This window comes from Tamandua tetradactyla, chromosome 1 (genome assembly GCF_023851605.1).
Source record: "Tamandua tetradactyla isolate mTamTet1 chromosome 1, mTamTet1.pri, whole genome shotgun sequence".
Classification (NCBI taxonomy): domain Eukaryota; kingdom Metazoa; phylum Chordata; class Mammalia; order Pilosa; family Myrmecophagidae; genus Tamandua; species Tamandua tetradactyla.
In genome coordinates, this window is record NC_135327.1 from 171,791,227 (window position 1) to 171,813,525 (window position 22,299).

The window sequence follows — 22,299 nt, forward strand, 5'->3', positions numbered from 1 at the left end:
ATATTAATTTTAGTTAATAAAAGAATATACAAGAAGTACATTTTTCTTAATTTAAAAAATATACCCATTCCATAAACAAAGAGAATCTAATTTTTAAAGTCATCAAAGAAATCATCCATGACATTCCACAACTGCAGTGTCTACATATAGATGTACCTTTGGAAGATTGTAGACGTGGCGTTGGTAGATGAGCTCATAATGGGGAGGGTTGATTGCACTCTGATAGATGCAGAAAACATTCTCATTTGTAACATCTATAAAGGAAATATCTTATATTAAAAAGCAAACCCAAACCACTAAAGATTTAACATGAAAATTTCAATTCATTCTTTTACGAGAGGCTTATACCTGGTTTATTTGGTGTCTGAACAAAGTGCTGAGAAGTAAACGTTTTTCCATCAGGATACTTAGGATGTGGAGGTAATCTGGAATCAAGGTATGTGCAAAATACATGCATGATGATCTGAAGATTAGGAAACAATTTTTCAAAGTCAGCATGAAAATCTATCATGGATATAGCCTCTTAAAAACATTTGTAATCATGACTCCAAATTTAAAATGTTTTCCTAAAAAGAGAATTAGTGAAAATGCTCTCAAGTGGTTAGACATAAGGTGAAATCTATAAAATGAAAATATAAGAAACCCATAATTCAGATAAGAATATTATTTATTCATCAAGAATATTATTTCCTATACAGATAAGGAATTCACCAGAGTAGGAATTCACCAGAGTAGTCTTCTCTCCCAAATCCTGAAAGAATTCAGTATGTTTAATTCAAACAACCCATTAACAATTTAAAATAGAAAAATATGTTTCCCATCAAATAAGTTTATATTCTGATGAGGTTTCCTTTCCAAACTAGAAAGAAAAAGTTTAAATACCCCAGACCAGAAAGCTATATTATCTGTATGTGTGTGTGTATATATATTTTAATTAATTAATTAAATAAATATCATAACATATAAACACAAACATTCTTACCATATGATCATCCCATTCTTGATATATAATCAATTACTCACAATATCATCACAGTTGTATATTCATCATCATGCTCATTTCTTAGAACATTTGCACCAATTCAGAAAAATAAAAAGAAAACAGAAAAAAATTCACACATACCATACCCCTTTATCCTCCCTTTCACTGATCACTAGTATTTCAATCTACTAAATTTATTATAACTTTTGATCCCTCTATTATTTATTTATTTATAATCCATATGTTTTACTCATCTGTTGATCAGGTAGATAAAAGAAGCATCAGACACAAGGTTTTCACAGTCACACAGTCACACTGCGAAAGCTGTATCATTATACAATCATCTTCAAGAAACATGGCTACTGGAGCACAGCTCTACATTTTCAGGCACTTTCCTCTAGCCTCTTGTTACACCTTAACTAAAAAGGTGATATCTATATAATGCGTAAGAATAACCTCCAGGATAACCTCTTGACTCTGTTTGGAATCTCTCAGCCATTGATACTTTATTTTGTCTGATTCCGCTCTTCCCTCTTTTGGTCAAGAAGGTTTTCTCAATCCCTTGATGCAGAATCCCAGCTCAATCTAGGATTTCTGTCCCACATTGCCAGGAAGGTCCAGACCCCTGGGAGTCACGTCCCACGTAGAGAGGGGGAGGGCACTGAGTTTGCTTCTCGTGTTGTCTGAGAGAGAGAGAGGCCACATCTGAGCAACAAGAGGTTCTCTGGGGTTGACTCTGAGGTCTAATTTTAAGTAGGCTTAGCTTGCCCTTTGCAGGGTTAAGTTTCATATGAGAAACCCCAAGACTGAGAGCTTAGCCTATTGCTTTAGTTGTCCCCACTGCTTGTGAGAAAATCAAGAATTCTTCACTTGGGGAAGTTGAATTTTCCCCCTTTCTCGCCATTCCCCCAAGGGGACTTTGCAAATACTTTTTTATTCACTGTTCAAATCACTCTGGGATTTCTGGACAAACCAACAAAATCTCATGCCCTACTCAAGGTTCCATGTACTTATGGTGTTCAATTAAGCTGTTCACATAAGTTATATTGGGAAATACACTAGTCAAAATATAAATTTTGTGCCAAATATACATTTTTTTGCTTTAGTCTCACACATAAATTAAAGTTTTAAAATAATAATTACCATTAATCACATTAATTTTTCATCACCCTGCGTACTGACATTTCTTTGTTCTTCCTCATGCAAAAACATTTTAAATTTGTACATTTGGCCACTATCATTCTACACTGTAGGCATTCCTAGACTATACCATCTCAGTCTTTATTGTATCTTTCCTTCTGATTACATTTGTGCCCCCAGGCCTCCTCCCTCTATCATTCTCACATTCAGCTTCATTCAGTGTTCTAACATTATTGTGCTACAATCAGGTAGTATTGTGCTACCCATTTCTAAATTTTTACAATCAGTCCGGTTGCACAATCTGTATCCCCTCAGTTCCAATTACCCAATATCTACCCTATTTCCATCTCCTGTAGACCTCTGTTCTTAACTGAAATTCTCCAAGTTTGTTCATTAATGTTAGTTCATATCAGTGAGACCATATAGTAGTTGTCCTTTTGTTTCTGGCTAATCTCACTCAGCATAGTGTCCTTAAGGTCCATCCATGTTGTTACATACTTCATAACTTTATTGTCTTACAGTTTACACAATATTCCATCATTTGTATATACCATAGTTTGTTTAGCCACTCATCTGTTGATGGACATTTTGGCTGTTTCCATCTCTTCGCAATTGTAAATAATGCTGCTACAGACATTGGTGTGCAAAAGTCTGCTTGTGTCCTTGCCCTCATGTCCTCTGAGTAGATATCTAGCAATAGCATTGCCAGATCATATGGCAATTCTATACTTAGCTTCCTGAGGAACTGCCAAACTGCATTCCACAGCGATTGTACCATTTGACATTCCCACCAACAGTGGATAAGTATGCCTCTTTCTCCACATCCTCTCCAGCACTTGTCATTTTCTGTTTTATTGATAATGGCCATTCTCGTGGGTGTGAGATGATACCTCATTGTGGTTTCTATTTGCATTTCCCTAATAGCCAGGGAAGTTGAGCATCTTTTCATGTGCCTTTGGCCATCTGTATTTTCTCTTCTGAGAAGTGTCTGTTCACGTCTTTTGTCCATTTTGTAATTGGGTTGTCTTTTTGTTGTTGAGTTGAACAATCTCTTTATATATTCTGGATACTAGACCTTTATCTGATATGTCATTTCCAAATATTGTATCCCATGTGTAGGCTGCCTTTTTACATTCTTGACGAAGTTATTTGATGCACAAAAGTGTTTAATTTTGAGGTGTTCCCTTTTATTTATTTATTTATTTCTTCAGTGCTCGTGCTTCGGATGTTAAGGTCTAAGAAACTACCTCCTATTATAAGATTTATAAGATGTTTTCCTACATTTTCTTCTAAAAGTTTTATGGTCTTAGATCTAATGTTTAGGTCTTTGATCCATTTTGAGTTAATTTTTGTATATGATGTGAGATATGGAACCTTTTTCATTCTTTTGCATGTAGATATCCAGATCTCTAGGCACCATTTATTGAAGAGACTGTTCTGTCCCAGGTGAGTTGGCTTGACTGCGTTATCAAAGATCAACTGTCTATAGATGAGAGGTTTATATGTGAACACTATATTCAATTCCATTGGTCAGTATATCTATCTTTATGCCAGTACTATGATGTTTTGACCACTGTGGCTTCGTAATATGCCTTAAAGTCAGATAACATGAGACCTCCAACTTCATTTTTCTTTCTCACGATATTTTTAGCTATTTGGGGCATCCTGACCTTCCAGATATACTTGGTTATTTGTTTTTCTATTTCTGAAAAGTAAGTTTTGGGGATTTTAATTGGTATTGGATTAAATCTGTAAATCAATTTAGGTAGAATTGACATCTTAACTATATTTAGTCTTCCAATCCATGAACATGGTATGCCCTTCCATTTTTTTAGGTCTTCTGTGATTCCTTCACCAATTTCTTGTAGTTTTCTTTGTATAGGTCTTTTGTATCGTTAAATTTATTTCCAAATATTTTATTCTTTTGGTTGTGATTATAAATGGAATTTTTTCTTGAATTCTCCCTCAGATTGTTCATTACTAGTGTACAGAAACACTACAGATTCTTGAGCATAGATCTTGTAACCTGCCACTTTGCTGTACTCATTTATTAGCTCTAGTAGTTTTGCTGTGGATTTTTCAACATATAGTAGCATGTCACCTGCAAACAGTGAGAGTTTCATGTCTTCCTTTCCAATTTTGATGCATTGTATTTCTTTTTCTTGTCCAAATTGCTCTGGCTAAAACTTCCAACACAATGTTGAATAACAATGGTGACTGTGGACATCCTTATCTTCTTCCTGATCTTAGGGGGAAAGTTTTCAGTTTTTCCCCACTGAGGATGTTGTTAGCTGTGGGTTTTTCATATATTCCCTTTCTCACGTTGAGGACGTTCCCTTCTATTCCTATCCTTTGAAGTGTCTTCAACATGAAGGAATGCTGAATTTTGTAAAATGCCTTTTCTGCATCAATTGAGATGGTCATGTGGTTTTTCTGCTTTGATTTGTTGATATGGTGTGTTACATTAATTGATTTTCTTATGTTGAACCATCCTTGCATATCTGGGATGAATCCTACTTGGTCATGGTGCATAATTCTTTCAATGTGCTACTGGATTTGATCTGCAAGAATTTTGTTGAGGATTTTTGCATCTATATTCATTAAAGAGATTGGTCTGTAATTTTCTTTTCTTGTAGTATCTTTGTCTGACTTTGGTATGAGGGTGATGTTGGCTTCATAGAATGAGTTAGGTAGCCTTCCCACCTCTTCAATTTTTTTGAAGAGTTTGAGCAGGACTGGTACTAATTCTTACTTGAATGTTTGGTAGAATTCACATGTGAAGCCAGCTGGTCCTGAACTTTTCTTTCTGGGGAACTTATTAATGACTGATTCAATTTCTTTACTTGTGATTGGTTCGTTGAGGTCATCCATTTCTTCTCGAGTCAATGTTGGTTGCTCATGCCTTTCTAGGAAGTTGTCTATTTCATCTACATTGTCTAGTTAGTTAGCATTAAGTTGTTCATAGTATTCTCTCATTACTTCCTTTATTTCTGTGGGGTCAGTGGTTATGTCTCTTCTTTCATTTCTGATTTTATTTATTTACATCCTCTCTCTTCTTTTTGTCAACCTTGCTAAGGGTCCATCAATCATTGATTTTCTCATAGAACCAACTTCTGGTTTTGTTGATTTTCTCAATTGTTTTCATGTTCTCAATTTCATTTATTTCTGCTCTAATCGTCATTATTTCTTTCTTTTTGCTTGCTTTGGGGTTAGTTTTCTGTTGTTTCTCTAGTTCTTCCAAGTGGACAGTTAATTTCTCGATTTTTGCTCTTTCTTCTTTTTTAATATAGGCATTTAGGGCAATAATTTTTCCTGTTAGCACTGCTGTTGCTGCATCCCATAAATTTTGATATATTGTGTTTTCATTTTCATTTGTCTCGAGATATTTACTGATTTCTCTTGTAATTTCTTCCTTGACCCACTGATTGTTTAACAGTGGGAGGGTGCTGTGAACCCTCCATATATTAGTGAATTTTCTGGCACTCTGCCTATTATTGATTTCCAACTTCATTCCTTTATGATCTGAGAAAGTGTTGTGCATGATTTCAATTTTTTTAAATTTATTGAGACTTGCTTTGTGACCCAGCATATGGTCTATCCTTGAGAATGATCCATGAGCACTTGAGAAAAAGGTATATCCTGCTGTTGTGGGGTGTAATGTCCTATAAATGAAATGTCTGTTAAGTCTAGCTCATTTATTGTATTATTCAAATTCTCAGTTTCTTTATTGATCCTTTGTCTAGATGTTCTGTCCATAGATGAGAGTGGGGAATTGAAGACTCCAACTATTATGGTAGATGAGTCTATTGCTCTTCTATTTCTCTTTTCAGTGTTCACCTCACGTATTTTGGAGTATTCTGGCTCGGAGCATAAATATTTATGATCGTTATATCTTCTTGTTGAATTGTTTCTTTTATTAATACATAATGCCCTTCTTTTTCTCTTTTAACTGTTTTACATTTGAAGTCTAATTTGTTGGATATTAGTATAGCTACTCCTGCTCTTTTCCGATTGTTATTGCACGAAATATCTTTTCCCAACTTTTCACTTCCAACCTATATTTATCTTTGGGTCTAAGATTTGTTTCTTGTAGACAGCATATAGATCCTGTTTTTTTAATCCATTCTGCCAGTCTATGTCTTTTGATTGGGGAGTTTAATTCATTAACACTTAGTGTTATTATTGTATGGACAGTACTTTCTTCAACCATCTGTCTTTTGGATTTTATATGTCATAACTAATTTTTCTTCTTCCTACCTTTACTCATAGTCTTTATTTCTACACTCTTTTCCACACTCTTGTCTTTTCCTATTTGTCTCTAGTGCTCCTTTTAGTATTTCCTGAAGAGGCAGTCTCTTGTTCACAAATTCTCTCAGTGATTTTTTTGCCTGAGAAAATATTTTAATTTCCCCCTCATTTTTGAAGGACAATTTTGCTGGATATAGAATTCTTGGTTAGCAGTTTTTCTCTTTTAGTAACTTAAATATATCCCATTGTCTCCTCGCTTCCATGGTTTCTGCTGAGAAATCTACTCATAGTCTTATTGGGTTTCCCTTGTATGTAATGGATTGCTTTTCTCTTGCTGCTTTCAAAATTCTCTTTCTCTTTGACATCTGACATTCTGATTAATAAGTGTCTTGGAGTACGTCTATTTGGATCTATTCTGTTTGGGGTACGCTGCACTTCTTGGATCTGTAATTTTAAGTTCTTCATAAGAGTTAATAAATTTCCAGTGATAATTTCCTCCCTTAGTTTTTTTCCTCTTTTTCCCTTCTCCTCTCCTTCTGGGACACCCACAACACGTATATTCATGTGCTTCATGTTGTCATTCAATTCCCTGCGTCTCTGGTCATATTTTTCCATTCTTTCCCCTATATTTTCTTTAGCTTGTCGGATTTCAGATGTCCCATCCTCCAGTTCACTAATCCTATCTTCTGCCTCTTGAAATCTGACATTGTAGGTTTGCATTGTATTTTATCATCTCTTCTACTGTGTGTTTCATTTCCATAAGTTCTGTGATTTGTTTCGTCAGACTTTTGATTTCTTTTTTTTCATTCCTTGCCTTCTTTATATCCTCCCTCAATTCACTGATTTGATTTTTGATGAGGTTTTCCATGTGTGTTCAAACATTCTGAATTAACTGTTTCAACTCCTGTATCTCATCTGAATTGTTGGTTTATTCCTTTGACTGGGACATATATACAATTTTCCTAGTGTGATTTGTTATTTTTTCTTGGTGACTAGGCATTTAATTACCTTAATTAGTTTATTCTGGAGAAATTGTTTTCTTTTTTTTTTCCCTAGGATTTTCTTGCTGGATGACTTTGTTGTCTATTTACTCTTTGACATTTAGTTCAGCTTATTCTAGACCTCTAACTTAGGTTTTGTTTAATGGATCAGACTATTTCAGTTCTTGTATTCTTGTTTCTTGCCCTGCCTGTATGATGCCTACCCCTTCCCCACCCGTAGAAGGGTCTACTTAGGTATTAAAGACCCCAGCCAGATTTTCCCAGACCAAAATGGTCTCCTCTCAGGAGGAAAGAGTCACATGCATCAGTTTTCCCTGATGGTGAGACCCAGCAAGTTGGAAGGCTTTCCTATGAAGCCTCTAGATTCTGTGTTTTTCCTATTCTGCCCAGTATGAGGCGCTTTTCTGCCACATAAGGTGATGCGGTATCTTTAACTTTGGCAGACTCTCTCTGCTGGGGGCATGGCTGAGATAGAGGAGAGGTTGTAGATTGGGTTTAATCATTTCAGTTTTCCAGACCCTGGGGTCTGAATTCCTCGAAGGAAGGACTCCACCTGAGCTGGGCCCCACCTCTGTCCTGGGGAAGGCACAGGCTCCTGACAAATATTCAAACAAGCTTAATTCTGCCTATGCCTGGGGCAGGTGGAGCCTGAGAAGCCCTGCAGATGTATCCAAAGAGTAGTCAAGCTGTAGAAACACAGCCACAAAAAAGAAAAGGAAAAAGAAAAAGAAAAATCCTTTTCAGAGCAGGACCCCCATTCCTAAGGTTTCCTATTCAAGAGCTTAAGTTGGTATGTTGTTTTGCGTATCTCCAGGTCCTATGTGCTCCCTCCTTTTCTTCAGGGCCCAGACCCTTCAAGTATTATGTGCTATCCAATCCAAAAAACCAGTGTTTTTTTTTTTTTTCCGTCAGCCTTGCCCCTCTGTGCTGGGGCAAAAACCAGCAACCTCCATTTTCACTCGAGGTTCAGTTGAGCTGGGGGGCCTATTTTTAGTAGTCAGAATTTGTTAACTAATTCCACAATTGGAGCTTGGTTGTGCTCAGCCCCTGCTGCTGTAAAGTCTCTTTCCTATCCTCTTTGGGAAGCAGGCTACAGTGGAGGGGCGCCAGCTGTCATGACTTGGGGAATTCAAGGTTCTGGGTGGGCTTGCAGCTGGTCCAGCTTGTTCAGGCTGGGGTACGCTGCATGTCCAGTCAATGACTAGCCCCAGCAGTTGTTCTGTACTGTTTCTGGCTATTTACTAGCTGCTCTGGAGGATGATCTAAATCCCACACCTCACTAAGCCACCATCTTGGCCCCCATTGCCATATGTGTGTGTATTTAATGCCACCTCTATTCCCTAAATATGTGATCTTCATTTTTGTTTTCTCATAGCAATCTTACAACAGGAGGGCATTATTAGCTTTTTGTTAAGTGGATGATCATTCACATCCATATGGTTAATTAACAGCAAAAACAAGATAATACCTATGTTCAATTCTCAATCTGAATAACAGCACTTAACCCTTCATTTTCACACCTAGTCAATATAAAAAATTTAAAAATATGATTTTGCAAAGATCTTAAGTGCTTAAAAACTTTTATACTCTTTGATGTCAAAAATCTAGGTTTCTTTCCTAAAATGATGATTCCAAAGAAGATATATGCCTCCTGATATTCTTTGGAACCTTATTTAAAATAGAAAAACAGATCTCTACCATCATAAGTTCCTCAAATGTTTTAGGTCCAATAGAGGAGAATCATTAAACGACAGTGTATAATAATAAAATAATACTTAAATGTGCAAAAGTGAAAACCAGGATACAAAATTTTATGTATAGAAATGTAACAATTATAATTAATTATAATAAAAAATAGGACCACCTAAGTAAATACAAAGAAAGAAAATATACCAAAAATTTAACAGTGGTCGTTAAGTTAATAAGGTGCTGGTACTATTGAAATTAATTACTTCTACTATACTTCCTAAATTCTTTTTAAAACTTGTTAATGAAAAAATAAAAACACATAAATCCATTAACTAAAATGTTAACCTGTGGCAGACAACAGTGGCTCAGTGGCAGAGTTCTCACCTGCCATGCTGGAGATCGAGGTTTGTTTCCTGGTGCTTGCCCATGTGAAAAAAAAAAAGGTTAATCTGAAAAAAAAAACCAAAACAAAACTAGGGACTTACAGCAGAATCGGTGGGTAGGTCTGTATCCCACTTGCGTCCTTTGTAGTCTCCACCTCTATTCCATCTAAAGGAGCTCATACAGCCACCCTGAGAGAGTTCTGTGGCAACAAAAGCGAATAAAAAAGCTAAGAATACACACACACACACACACACACACACACACACACACACATACAAAAGCTAAGGACCACTACATTAAGGGAAGTATATCATTTTACAAACCTGATCAAAACACCCAATCATAAAGAAACATAAGATACAATCAAGTTAAACAAGATAAATCCAAAATGTGAGATAAGACTACTGTCCTGGATTCTTCAAAAAGTCATTATCATGTGGGGTAAATACAGTAGAACTGTTGTAGACAAAGAAGCTAAAAATAAAATGACACAATACAATGTGTAAATCTAGACTGTGTCTTGTTTAGGAAAAGAAAAGGGGGTATGTAAGAGTATATAACATTTTTTTGACTATTAGAAAATATGATATGGGCTGTATATTAGATGGTATTATAGAATTATTGTTAATTTTTAAGTTGTGATAATTGTATTAGGCTTATGTAGGAGAATGTTCCTATTTAGGAAATGCATGCTGAAAAGCAATGATGTCTACAACTTACTTCTAAATGCTACAGCAAACAAAATGTGTGCAAGTTTATGTAAAGAGAATCAAATTTGGCAATTGTGCAATCTAGAGGGAAGTTACAGTGCTTGTTGTATTATTGTTTTAAAACTTTTTTATATTTGATACATAATACTTTATATATATTTTATAATTATGTGTATACACACACACACAATTGTTCACAGGACAATCTAGTTTTTCAAAAAACTAATGGCAAAGAAAAGAAAAGATGGAGTAAAACCGAAGCTAAAAAGAAACTTAAAGATATCAACCAATCACAACATGTTGATACTATTTAAATCCTGATTCAAACAAACAATACCAAAAAAGCAATTATACAATCTATGAGACAGCTGGTGATTTGAACACAGATTGGGCATGTTATAATATAAAGAAATGGTTAAAAAATATTAGGTGTGATAATGGTATTGTGATAATGTTTTAAAAAGGCCTTATTTTTTAGAGATATATATGAGAATTTTGGTAATGATATACAGGATTTACTTCAAATAATTCAAGAAAGAAGTAGATGGGAGTAAAGACCGGGCAAGGATGCAGAAAACAGATGATAGTTAAAATTTAAATTTTTCAAACACTTTTTTCCCTCATGTTTATTTATAAAATCTCAAAGGGATGGACTGATGGCTGTTGGGGCTGGTGATGTGTATAATAAAGTTGAGCATACCATTTTGTCCAGTTTTGCATATGTCTGAAATTTCCAAAATAAAAAAATTTTTTCAATGTCATGAAAAAATACTTATTTCTGAAACCTACTCCAAACCTGAGGGAGAGCGAAAGCATCATAACATCTTCAAATTAAGATTTATGATAAATCTGAATACTGAAATATTACTTCTAAAACTTATTTTAGTGAAAAGAACACATTACAAAGTTCATCCAAGTTAGAAAAAAAATTCTAACTTTTTAAATTATTCCCTAAGCATAGAGGCATAAAGAGACTGTAGGGGAACGTATGAGAGTTGAAATTTCCTTATTCTCAAGTCTTTCTCCTCAGATCAGTTCCCTTACCCAACTAATAAAAATATTAACAGAAATACTTTATGTTTATAACATGAAGCAACATATTAAACATAAATTATCAAAATTAAGAGAAACAGGGATCAGTGTGCTGAAATTATAAAGAATGTCATAGTGGTACCTATTCTTGGTAGTTTGAGAGTAGAAAACTGAGCCTATTTAACTGTTTGCCAATATGGAATAAAATTATTAACATATTTAATGCTAACTACATTATTCTGTCAATTCTGAGCACATAAAGTATAAAATCCAAAAGTTGTTCAAGCATAGCCTAATTTAAGCCATAAAATATATATTTATAAAACAGATCACAGTTTAAAATTTCAATTTTTCAAAAAATTTTCCTCACATTTATTTATAAAATCTCAAAGCAGTGAGAAAGCTGTTTTTCCTTCAAAAGTTACCTTTGATCCTTTCAAACAAGTACTCCTGATTTGGTGTAAGGTCTAGATATTGCACGATTGTATTCAGAGTTGGAATGAGAGGAGCTTTGACCAGAGCAGCTTGTTTCAAGCTAGTAATACTCGCGTCTGTTAAAAATAAAACACACAGAATACAGATTATTCTTGAGGTAGAAAGAACTTTAAAATGGTCTCCTCCACATATTCAAATAGCTAGCTTCCTCACAGCCTTCAGATCTTTACACAAAAGTCACTGAAATCTTCCCTGATAATCCTAGCTAAAATTTTAACCCCCGCACACAAACATTAATATAACAACACCCCTCTTTGCTTTATTCTCCTTAACACTAACTACTATCTAATATACGTTATCTTGTTTACTATTCATTTCATCTACCAGAACGAAAGCTTAATCAATGCAGGGATTTTGGTCATTTTGTTTACTGTTGTATCCTGATCATCTAGAATAGCAGAGTAGGCACTCAATAGATGTTCAATGACTAAATGAAAATGATACCTTATCTTAACAAACTGGCATTATCTAGATTACCTTCAATTTATTATATCATTTTAGGCAAGGTGGTCAGATGTACACACCCACCAAAACAAAAAGTCAAATCCATATGGCAAATCAATAAATAACTAATACCAGAGGAGTTCTATGGAATATGTATAAAAACATACATGATAGCTTTCAAAATTAGGTTGAATTAAAAGTTGCCCATTATACCAGTGACAAGCAGAATATCATATCATAAAAGACAAATGGCAACTATCCAAAGGAATTTTTAAAAATAAAAATTTTCAAAATGTCCAACCTTACCAGCAATATACAATGTTAGGAAAAATGCATTTTCATATATGATATGATTGCTGGAGAATAAACTTTTTGAAGGGGAATATGTATCAAAAATCTTATCGATACCTGTGAACTAACACGGACTCAATACTTCTAAGAAATTATCCTAAAGAAACATGTATGTACACAGATTTAAATAAAAGGAATATACACTGCAGCATTACTTATATTACTTTTAAAGGTGAAAAGACCTTAAATTTTAGATAATAGAGACTGGTTAAATAAAATACATTACATATTTTCCATACACAAAATTAAAAATACAATCTAGCCATAAAAGCAGAGCTGGAGGGGTTCTGGGAAGACGGCCAACTAGAGTGGCTCGAGATTAGCCCTGCTCCATGGAAAAATTAGAGAAGGGACAGGAGGGCGGCCGAAGAGGTAATTTGGGAGTGTGGCTGACCTGGGAGAGCCTTCGGCACCACATGCAGCAACACTGGTTGCAGAGGCTGAGGAACTGAGAGGCAGAAAGCTGGGGCTTAGTGTGGAGGCACAGAGACATGGAACCCGTGGTAGTGCACGGACTGGAGCACAGGGCTAAGGAAGTAAGCCCGGCTACTTTCCTTGGGCATGCTACCCTCACCAGCACAGCTCCGTGACCAGTGACTCACCCCATGCACTGGAACCCCGTCCCGTCACCTGCTCCCATTCCCCATGCTCCAGGTACCCCCACCCCACCAGTCCTCACTGCACGTATCTGCCCCACACCCCCAACCCAAGTGCAGCCCAACCCACCTCTACTGCACACCTCCTGAGCACTACCTTCCCCTCTCTGTTTCCTGCAGGCCATTAACAGCACATAAAGGTTGTGTGCAAAACTTCCATACCCAAGCTACCCCTACCCCCTGTCCATAGTGTCTCACAGTCTCACCCTGCCTTCCCTTAGCTGAGCACATTCCTTTACAACACTCCCAGGCCCACACGTGTGTACAGGCCCCCAATCACATCATTCAGCTATGGGAACTATAGTTTATATCAGTCCTAGAACCACGCATGCACACAGCCCTCAGCCTCAATTCCCAGCTCTGAGAAAGTGCCAACCTGCGCAGCCAGGTCACATTTACCCCCAACCCATGAAGGCGTAATGCCGGCCTGCTGCCACAGCTCTACACATGCGCACAAAGGGCCCCGTGCCTTAGACCAGTGCACACCAGGGTTAAAACCCCCACAGCTACATCCTCCCTGGATGCTGGGTGCCCACGTTCACAAGCATCAGCGTAACATCCCTAATCTGTGCCCATACCTGCCCTGAAACAAATCACCATAATAAGTGCTCTACCCCGGGCCCTGCACCCTGCTGTACAACCATCTCACAAACAAAAGGCCTTAGACTACTGAAAGAAAGCAACTCCCAAAGTAAATCAATCAAGATATTTACATGCCATGAAGACAGCAGATCACTAAGTGTATCACAATACAGACAGATAAAGCCCTGCCTAATGACCAAATTAAAACACCAGAGCAGATACAGACATTGGAACAACTAATCAAACATGTTCATATAACTCTACTTAGTAAAATAAGTGGGATACTAAATGATATAAAGGAGATCAAGAAGACAGTAGAAGAACACAAAGAGGAATTTGAAAGAACAGAAAAACAGCAGAAATCAGAGAGAGTAAAGACTCTGTTGACCAAATAAAAAACATACTAGAGGCACACAACACCAGATTTCGAGAGAAAGAAGAAAGAATAAGTGATATAGAGGACAGAATAATTGACTTAGAAGACTCAAAACAGCATTTGGCAAAAAAGATGGAAAAAATTGAATGGGAACTCAGGGAAATGACAGACAAAACAAGGTGCACAAATATAAGAATCATCGGTATCCCAGAAGGAGAAGAGAGGAGTAAAGGGCTAGGAAGAGGAGTTGAGTATATAATGGGGGAAAACTTCCCAACCCTCATAAAAGATAAAAATATACAAGTCAAAGAAGCCCAAAGAACTCCAAAGAGAATAAATCCAAATAGGCCTTTCCCAAGTCACATACTAATCAGTCTGTCAAATGGTGAAGAGAAGCAGAAAATCCTCAAAGCAGCAACAGAAAAGCAATCTACTATATACAAGGGAAATCAAATAAGACTGAGTTCAGACTACTCAACTAGCACCCTGGAGGCAAGAAGGCAGTGGTACGATATATTCAGGAGCCTGAAAGAGAAAGACGTCCAGCCAAGAATTCTGTACCCAGCCAAACTGTCCTCCTAAATTGAGGGAGAGATTAAAGTTCTCATAGACAAAGAAGTCCTGAAAGAATTTGTCAACAACAGACCGGCCCTACAAGAAATACTAAAAGGAGTTCTGCTGGCTGAAAAAAAAACAGGAGAGGGAGTGTGGAAGAGGGCACAGAACTGAAGAGTACCACTAAGGGTAATTTAAAGAATACAAAAAGAAAGAGGGAAAAGAATATATAGATCTGACAAATGAAAAAGGTAAGATGATCCACTCAAAAAATGCCCTTTCAGTAATAACTTTGAATCTTAAAAGACTAAACTTATCAATTAAAAGATACAGATTGGCAGAATGGATTAAGAAACATAATCCAGCTACATGCCACTTACAAGAGACTCACCTTAGACATAAGAATACAAATAGACCAAAAGTGAAAGGATGGAAAAAGATTTTCCATGCAAGCTGTAACCAAAAGAAAGCAGGAGTAGTTACACTAATATCAGACAAAATAGACTTTAAATGTAAAGACATCATAAGAGACAAGGAAGGACACTATATACTAATTAAAGGGTCAATTCTCCAAGAAGTTGTAACAATCATAAATATTTATGCTCCCAATCAAGGAGCTCCAAAGTACATGAGACAGATATTAGCAAAACTGAAAGAAGTGATATATGTTTCAACAATAATAGTAGAATACTTACATACACCACTTTCCTCCGCAGAGAGAAAAACCAGACAGAAGATCAATAAGGAAAGAGAGAAGTTGAACAACTTGATATATGAATTAGACTGAACAGACATATAAAGGTCATTGCACCCCAAAGCACAAGAATATACATTCTTCTCTAGTGCTCCATTCTCCAGGATAGACCATATGCTGGGGCACGAAAACAGATTTTTATAAATTTAAAATACTGAAATTGTTCAAAGCACATTCTCTGATCACAATGGAATGAAGCTGGATCTCAATAACCACCAAAGAACGAGAACATTCACAAGTATTTGGAGATTAAATAACACTGTTAAACAATCAGTGGGTCAATGAAGAAATTGCTAGAGAAATCACTAGCTATCTGGAGAGGAATGAAAATGAGAATACAACTTATCAGAACTTATGGGATGTGGCAAAGACTGTGCTGAGAGGGATAATTTATTGCCTTAAAAGTCTATATTAAAAAACAAGAAAGAGCAAAAATCGAGGTTTAACAGTAAACCTGGAGGAACTTGAAAAGAACAGTAAACTAATCCCAAAGCAAATAGGATATAAGAAAAATAAGAAAGATTAAAGCAGAAATAAATGGGAGAATGAAAGAACAATAGAAAGAATCAATTAAACTAAAAGTTGGTTCTTTGAGAAAATGAGTAAAATTGATGGGCCACTGGCAAGACTGACAAAGTAAACAAGAGAGAGGATGCAAATAAACAAAATGAGAGATGAGAAGGGGTGCATTAACACAGAGCCTGAAGAAATAAGTATGACTAGACAACTTAGATGAAATGGACAAATTCCTGGAGACACAAACTACACTGACTCAGTAAGAAATAGAAGATCTCAACAAACCAATCACAAGTAAAGAGATTTAATCAGTCATCACAAATCTTCCTACAAAGAAAAGCCCAGAGCCAGATGACTTCACAGGGGAATTTTATCAAAACATTCCAGAAAGAAAGAACACCAATCTTGCTCAAATTTTTACAAAAAATTGAGGTAAAAGGAGCTCTACTTAACTCATTTTATAAGTTAATATTTTAATGCCAAAACTGGGTAAAGATGCTGTAAGAAAGGAAAACTACAGGCCAATCTCCCTAATGAACACAGATGTAAAAATTCTCAATAAAATATTATACAGCACGACCAAGTGGGTTTTATATCAGGAATGCAAGGATAATTCCAACAAAAGAAAATTAATTAATGTAATACAGCACATTAACAAATCAAAAGGGAAAAATCACATTTCATCTCGACTGATGCCGAAAAAGCATTTGACAAAATTCAGCATCCTTTTCTGATAAAAACACTCAAAAGACAGGAATCAAAGGTAACTATCTCAATATGAAGGGAATATACAAAATACTGACAGCCAGCATCGTACTCAATGGAGAGAGACTGAAAGCCTTCCCCCTAAGATCAGGTACAAGACAAGGTTGCCCACTGTTGCACTATTCAACATTGTGCTACAAGTTCTAGCTGGAGTGATCAGGCAGGACAAAGAAATAACAGGCATCCAAATTGGAAAGAAAGAAGTAAAACACTCATTATTTGCAGATGATATGATACTATACTTGGAAGATTCTGAGAAATCTACAGCAAAGTTACTTGAGCTAATAAATTTAGCAAGGTGACGGAATATAAAATTAACATGCAAAAATCAGTAACATTTCTATACACAAGCAATGACCTAGCTGAGGAGTCAGTTAAAGAAAAAATTCCACTCAAAATAGCAATTAAAAGAATCAAATACTTAGGAATGAACTTAAGCAGGGACGTAAAAGGACTTGTACACAGAAAACCACATAACACTGCTAAAAGGAGATCTAAATAGGTGGAAAGACATTCCCTGCTCATGGACAGGAAGGCTACCCAAGTTGATCTACAGATTCAACACAGTACTAATCAAAATTCCAACAACCTACTTTGAAGACTTGGGAAAGCTAACTACCAAATTCATCTGGAAGGGAAAGAGACCCGAATAGCTAAAAGCATCCTAAAAAAGAAGAAAAAAGTGGGAGGATTAATACTCCCTGACTTTAAAACCTATTATAAAGTCACAGTGGTCAAAACAGCATGTTACTGGCACAAAGACAGAAACACTGACCCATGGAATTGAATCCAGAGTGCAGAAATAGACCATCAAAATCTAAAGTCAACTGATTTTTGACAAGGTCCCCAAATTCTCTGAACTGGGACAAAATAGTCATTTCAATAATTAGGCTCGGAAGAACTGGATATCAATAGCCAAGAAAATGAAAGAGGAGCCCTATCTCACACCTTACACAAAAATTAACTCAATATGGATCAAACACCTAGCACCATAAAGCTTCCAGAAGCAAATACAGGAAACATATTCAAGACCTAGTAATAGGAGGGAGCTTCCTAAACTTTATACCCAAAGCACAAGCAACAAAAGAAAACATAGATAAATGGAAACTCCTCAAAATCAAATGCTTCTGCACCTCAAAAGACTTTGTTAAAAAGGTAAAGAGGCAGCCAGTTCAATGGGAGAAAATATTTGGAAAGCACATATCAGACAAAGGTTTGATTTCCTGTATATACAAAGAAATCATACAACTCAACAACAAAAGAACAAACAATCCAATTATAAAATGGACTAAAGATAGAATAGGCATTTTTCTGAAGAGCAAATACAGATGGCTCAAAAGTACATGAAGAAGAAAAAAAAAGCACGTGAAGAGATGCTCATTTTCACTAGCTCTAAGGGAAATGCAGATCAAAACTACGATGAGATACCATCTCACATCTATAAGAATGGTGACTATTAATCAAACAGGAAACTATAAAAGTTGGAGAGGATGTGGAGAAACTGGGACACTTATGCATTACTGGTGGGAATGTATAATGGTGCAGCCACTATGGAAGACTGTTTGGTGGTTCCTAGGGAATTAAATATCGAGTTGTCCTATGACCCAGCAATAGCACTACGTGGTATATACACAGAAAAGCTGAAAGCAAGAATACAAACAGATGTTTGCACACCGATGTTCATAGCAGCATTATTCACAATTGCCAAAAGATGGAAACAAACCAAATGCCCATCAACAGAAAAGTGGAAGAACAAAATGTGGTATACACACATACACACACACACACACACACACACACACACACACACACACACACGATGGAATATTATGCACAGCAAGACAAAATGAAGCAAATGACAAGATGAATGAGCCTTGAGGACATAATGCTGAGTGAAGTTAGCCAGACACAAAGGATAGATACTGCATTATTCCACTTTTATGACCAGCATAAAGGTATAATCAGAGGCTTAAAATACAGAAGACAGGGGACTTACAGATACACAGAAGCTAGAGATGGGTGAACCATTAGCTAATGTGGTTGAATTCCAATGTAAGGGAATTGATAGGAGCGAAGGTGATTCTCTAGTGGGTCTAGAAGTAACATTATCATATTGAAGATGAACAAGATTGAAAGGGGTTATATAGATCTATGTGTGCCACTGGCTCACACTAAAAATAGGAATGAGTTCTTGAAAGAATTACTTCAAAGATATGATTCTTGTATAAAGAATGTTTAAGTCCAGGGTACAAGGGAAAACTGCTATTGCATGCTATAAGCTACATTCAAAAGGAAACCATCAACACTACCACAGCAAGAGCAGAGGTAAATAATGGGGTGAGGGACAAGAATTAAGAGGAGGTTTAGGTTTCCTATTTGGCAAGGGTGTGTTTATTGGTTTTCTGTCTCTTGGGAACAATGAAATTACCTAAAATTGAGAATGTTGATGGACTGTGGACTTAGCACCCTCTACACGATGCCTGATGAATGCAGGTGGCTGAAGGGTGCACTGACAGAGAAGTAGATTGGCTAATGATGGTGTATACTTATGAACGAAGGTTGTGCTGCTACAAAAAGGAACAATGTTGTGACACATGCAACGATGTGAATGAACATGTGGGACATTCGGTGAGAAAAAAAAAGCCAGAAACAAACAAACAAACAAAAAAAACCAGTTGTATGGTTACCTTTAGAAAATGCTTATAAGAAAACAAGGGCCTAGATTGTAAGCTTTTAGAGCAGACACATTAAGTCCAGAGTAGTGATTATTATTTCTATACTTTGAGAAGCTGTTTATATATATAACCTGATACTTAGAGATAAGAATGAAGCTGACCAGGATGGGGTTAAAGTAATTCAGGATATAGGGATAAGGAAGACAATGTCTATATTTTAGAACCACACATACTCGTTGAGACCAATGAAAGTGAGGTTTATTTGATCTGGAACTGAAATTTTCTGTAGTGCATAATCTAATTCAACCTATCTGTATAGCTCATTTGAACAATTCAAACACAGGAAGCACAGAAAAATAAAGAGGTCTTTCAATCCTGTATAGATTATTGTAATGCCTGGAAACATCCTAGAGTATATTAAGCAGAAAATCAAAAAAGTATTGGCAAAGTCCCCTGAGGGAGGGGAGAAAGACTATGGAACTATTAAACCTTACCATCAGGGAATCCCCTGATACTCTGTCAAAATTTAGGGATACCCAAATCAATAGGCCATGCCCTTGATCATGAGGTTTACTCTTGTGAAGCCTCTGTAGGTAAAGGAGAAGCTTAGACTACTTATAGGCATGCCTAAGAGTTACTTCTGGAGGACCTCTGTTGTTGCTCAGATGTGGCCTCAGCCTCTCTCTAAGCCCAACTCTGCAAGTGAAATCATTGCCCTTCGCCCTACATGGGACATGATATCCAGGGGAGAAAGTCTCCGTGGTGAAGTGGGAGATGACTCCCAGGGATGAATTCATACCTGGCACCGTGGGATCAACAATTACATCCTGACCAAAAAGGGGGAAATGAAGTGTAATTAATAAAGTATCAGTGGAAGAGAGTTTAAATAGAGTCGAGAGTCTACTCTGGAGGTTGCTCTTATACAAACTTCAGGTAGACCTTGCTACCTATCATAACTTGCCAACCCCCAAACAGGACCATTCCAGCCAATCCTAAAGCACACCTAGAGCAACATACAAGATTCCAGAAGGGTTCTAGGCACTAGAGTAACTTGCCAGAAGCCTACAACCTCCAGATGGGTCCCTGGTCCAGATATGTCCTGAAACCTAGCCCAGCCTCTCCAGAACATCACACAGTTCCATCTCCCTACCCCATATTAGTGACAGACACTTCCAATATAAAAAAATTAGAATTGCCATAGCTCAAACAACCCCAAAGAGAGGTACGGAAAGATCAAAGGTGATGTTGGAATTATACATAGAAGATAGGACTTAAAAAATGAATATGAATGCCGAATCATTAAATTGATATCTTTTAGTCTCTAGCTATTTTAGAGCAGGTAGAAGCAAAAACATAACTAAATTGTGAAATTGTAACCCATGTCAAAGTCTAGAATATGTTCCACAATTATTTGTGGTGCTGAGCTTTGAAATTTATAGCTTTTTTGTATATGTTATTGTTCACAAAAAGAGAACGAAAAAAATGCCAATTGTGATGATAAATAAGTACTTAAGTCCTCTAGCCTCCTATATCCTGGAGCAGCTAGAAGGAAAAATATGAGAGGATTGTATGGTAGCCCATGACAAATTCTGGGATCTGTCTTGTAACCACTTGTTGAGGAGTTCTTTGAAAACTATTTCCTTTTTTTATTTCTTTGCTTTGTAGATATGTTATACTATACAATAAAAAAGGTTTAAAAAAAAAGTAGTGCTGGAGAATATTCAACAAAATGGAAAAAGTAGGAAGGAAAAGCAGGTAAAAAATCTACTTTAATGTTCTTAAACTATGGGTGAACTTACAACTTATATATATATATATACAATTAGTGTCATAATATTTTTCTCTAAAAATAAGAATTGTAACTTGAAAATGATGGTAGTTATTTCTGGAAGCAGGATTATGAATGATAGCTGGGCCAGTTTGAAAAGGTATATGTACCCTAAAATAGCCACATTTTAATCCTAATCAACCTTGTGAGAGCAATGGTTTCTTCTAATCCCTATTGAGTACTGTATGTTGGAAACTTTAGATTATCTCTATGGAGGTGTGACACAATCAAGTGTGGGTATTATACTTGATTAGGTGGAGACCTGTCTCCACCCATTCCAGGTAGGTCTTAATTAGTTTACTGGAATCCTATAAAAGAAGTATTTTGGAGAAGCTTTAGAATGCTGCAGAACCATAAAGTAGAGTTCCTTTTGAGAGCAACAGGAGAATGAGGAGATTCTGAGAGAGATGACATAGCCATGAGAAGCAGAGAGTCCACTAGCCAGCGACCTTTGGAGATAAAGAAGGAAAATGCCTCCTGGGGAGCTTCATGAAACAAGAGGCCTGGAGAGAAAGCCAGCAGATACTCCTGTGTTTGCCATGTACCTTTCCACTTAAGAGAAACCCTAAACTTCATCGGCTTTCTTGAATCAAGGTATCTCTCTCTGGATGCCTTAGATTGGACATTTCTATAGATTTGCTTTAATTGGGACATTTTCACGGCCTTAGAACTGTAAACTTAAAACTTATTAAGTTCCCCCCTTTTCCTATTTTTATTAATTTTTAAATTAAAAAATATATATAACAACAAACAAATCAAGCATTCTTAACTTATGGTCATTCCATTCTACATATATAATCAGTAATTCACAATATCATCACACAGTTGCATATTCATCATCATGACCATTTCTCAGAACATTTGCATCAATTCAGAAAAAGAAATAAAAAGACAACATAAAAAAATTCATATATACCATACCCCTTACCCCTCCCTTTCACTGATCACTAGCATTTCAATCTAAATTTATTTTAACACACGTTCCCCCTATTATTTATTTTTATTCCATACATTTTATTCTTCTGTTAATAAGGTAGATAAAAGGAGCATCAGACACAAGGTTTTCACAATCACACATCTAAGTTCCCCTTTTTAATAGCCATTCTAGGGAGGGCA

At 36.3% G+C, this 22,299-nt stretch overlaps 1 protein-coding gene across 6 annotated transcripts in view; it reads right to left on the minus strand.

Moving 5' to 3' along the window:
• Positions 1-22,299, minus strand: part of TMEM209 (transmembrane protein 209) — an 88,179-nt gene that overhangs the window by 27,443 nt on the left and 38,437 nt on the right. For 4 of the 6 annotated variants that reach the window (XM_077131700.1, XM_077131610.1, XM_077131529.1 and 1 more), the window contains exons 10-13: positions 11,612-11,737; positions 9,546-9,643; positions 349-463; positions 157-254 (exon numbers count right to left, since the gene is read on the minus strand). In XM_077131700.1, the coding sequence (XP_076987815.1) occupies positions 157-254; positions 349-463; positions 9,546-9,643; positions 11,612-11,737 (437 nt within the window). Of the gene's footprint in view, positions 1-156; positions 255-348; positions 464-9,545; positions 9,644-11,611; positions 11,738-22,299 lie in introns of those variants that run through there. The other 2 variants (XR_013163455.1, XM_077131782.1) reach the window with 2 other exon arrangements.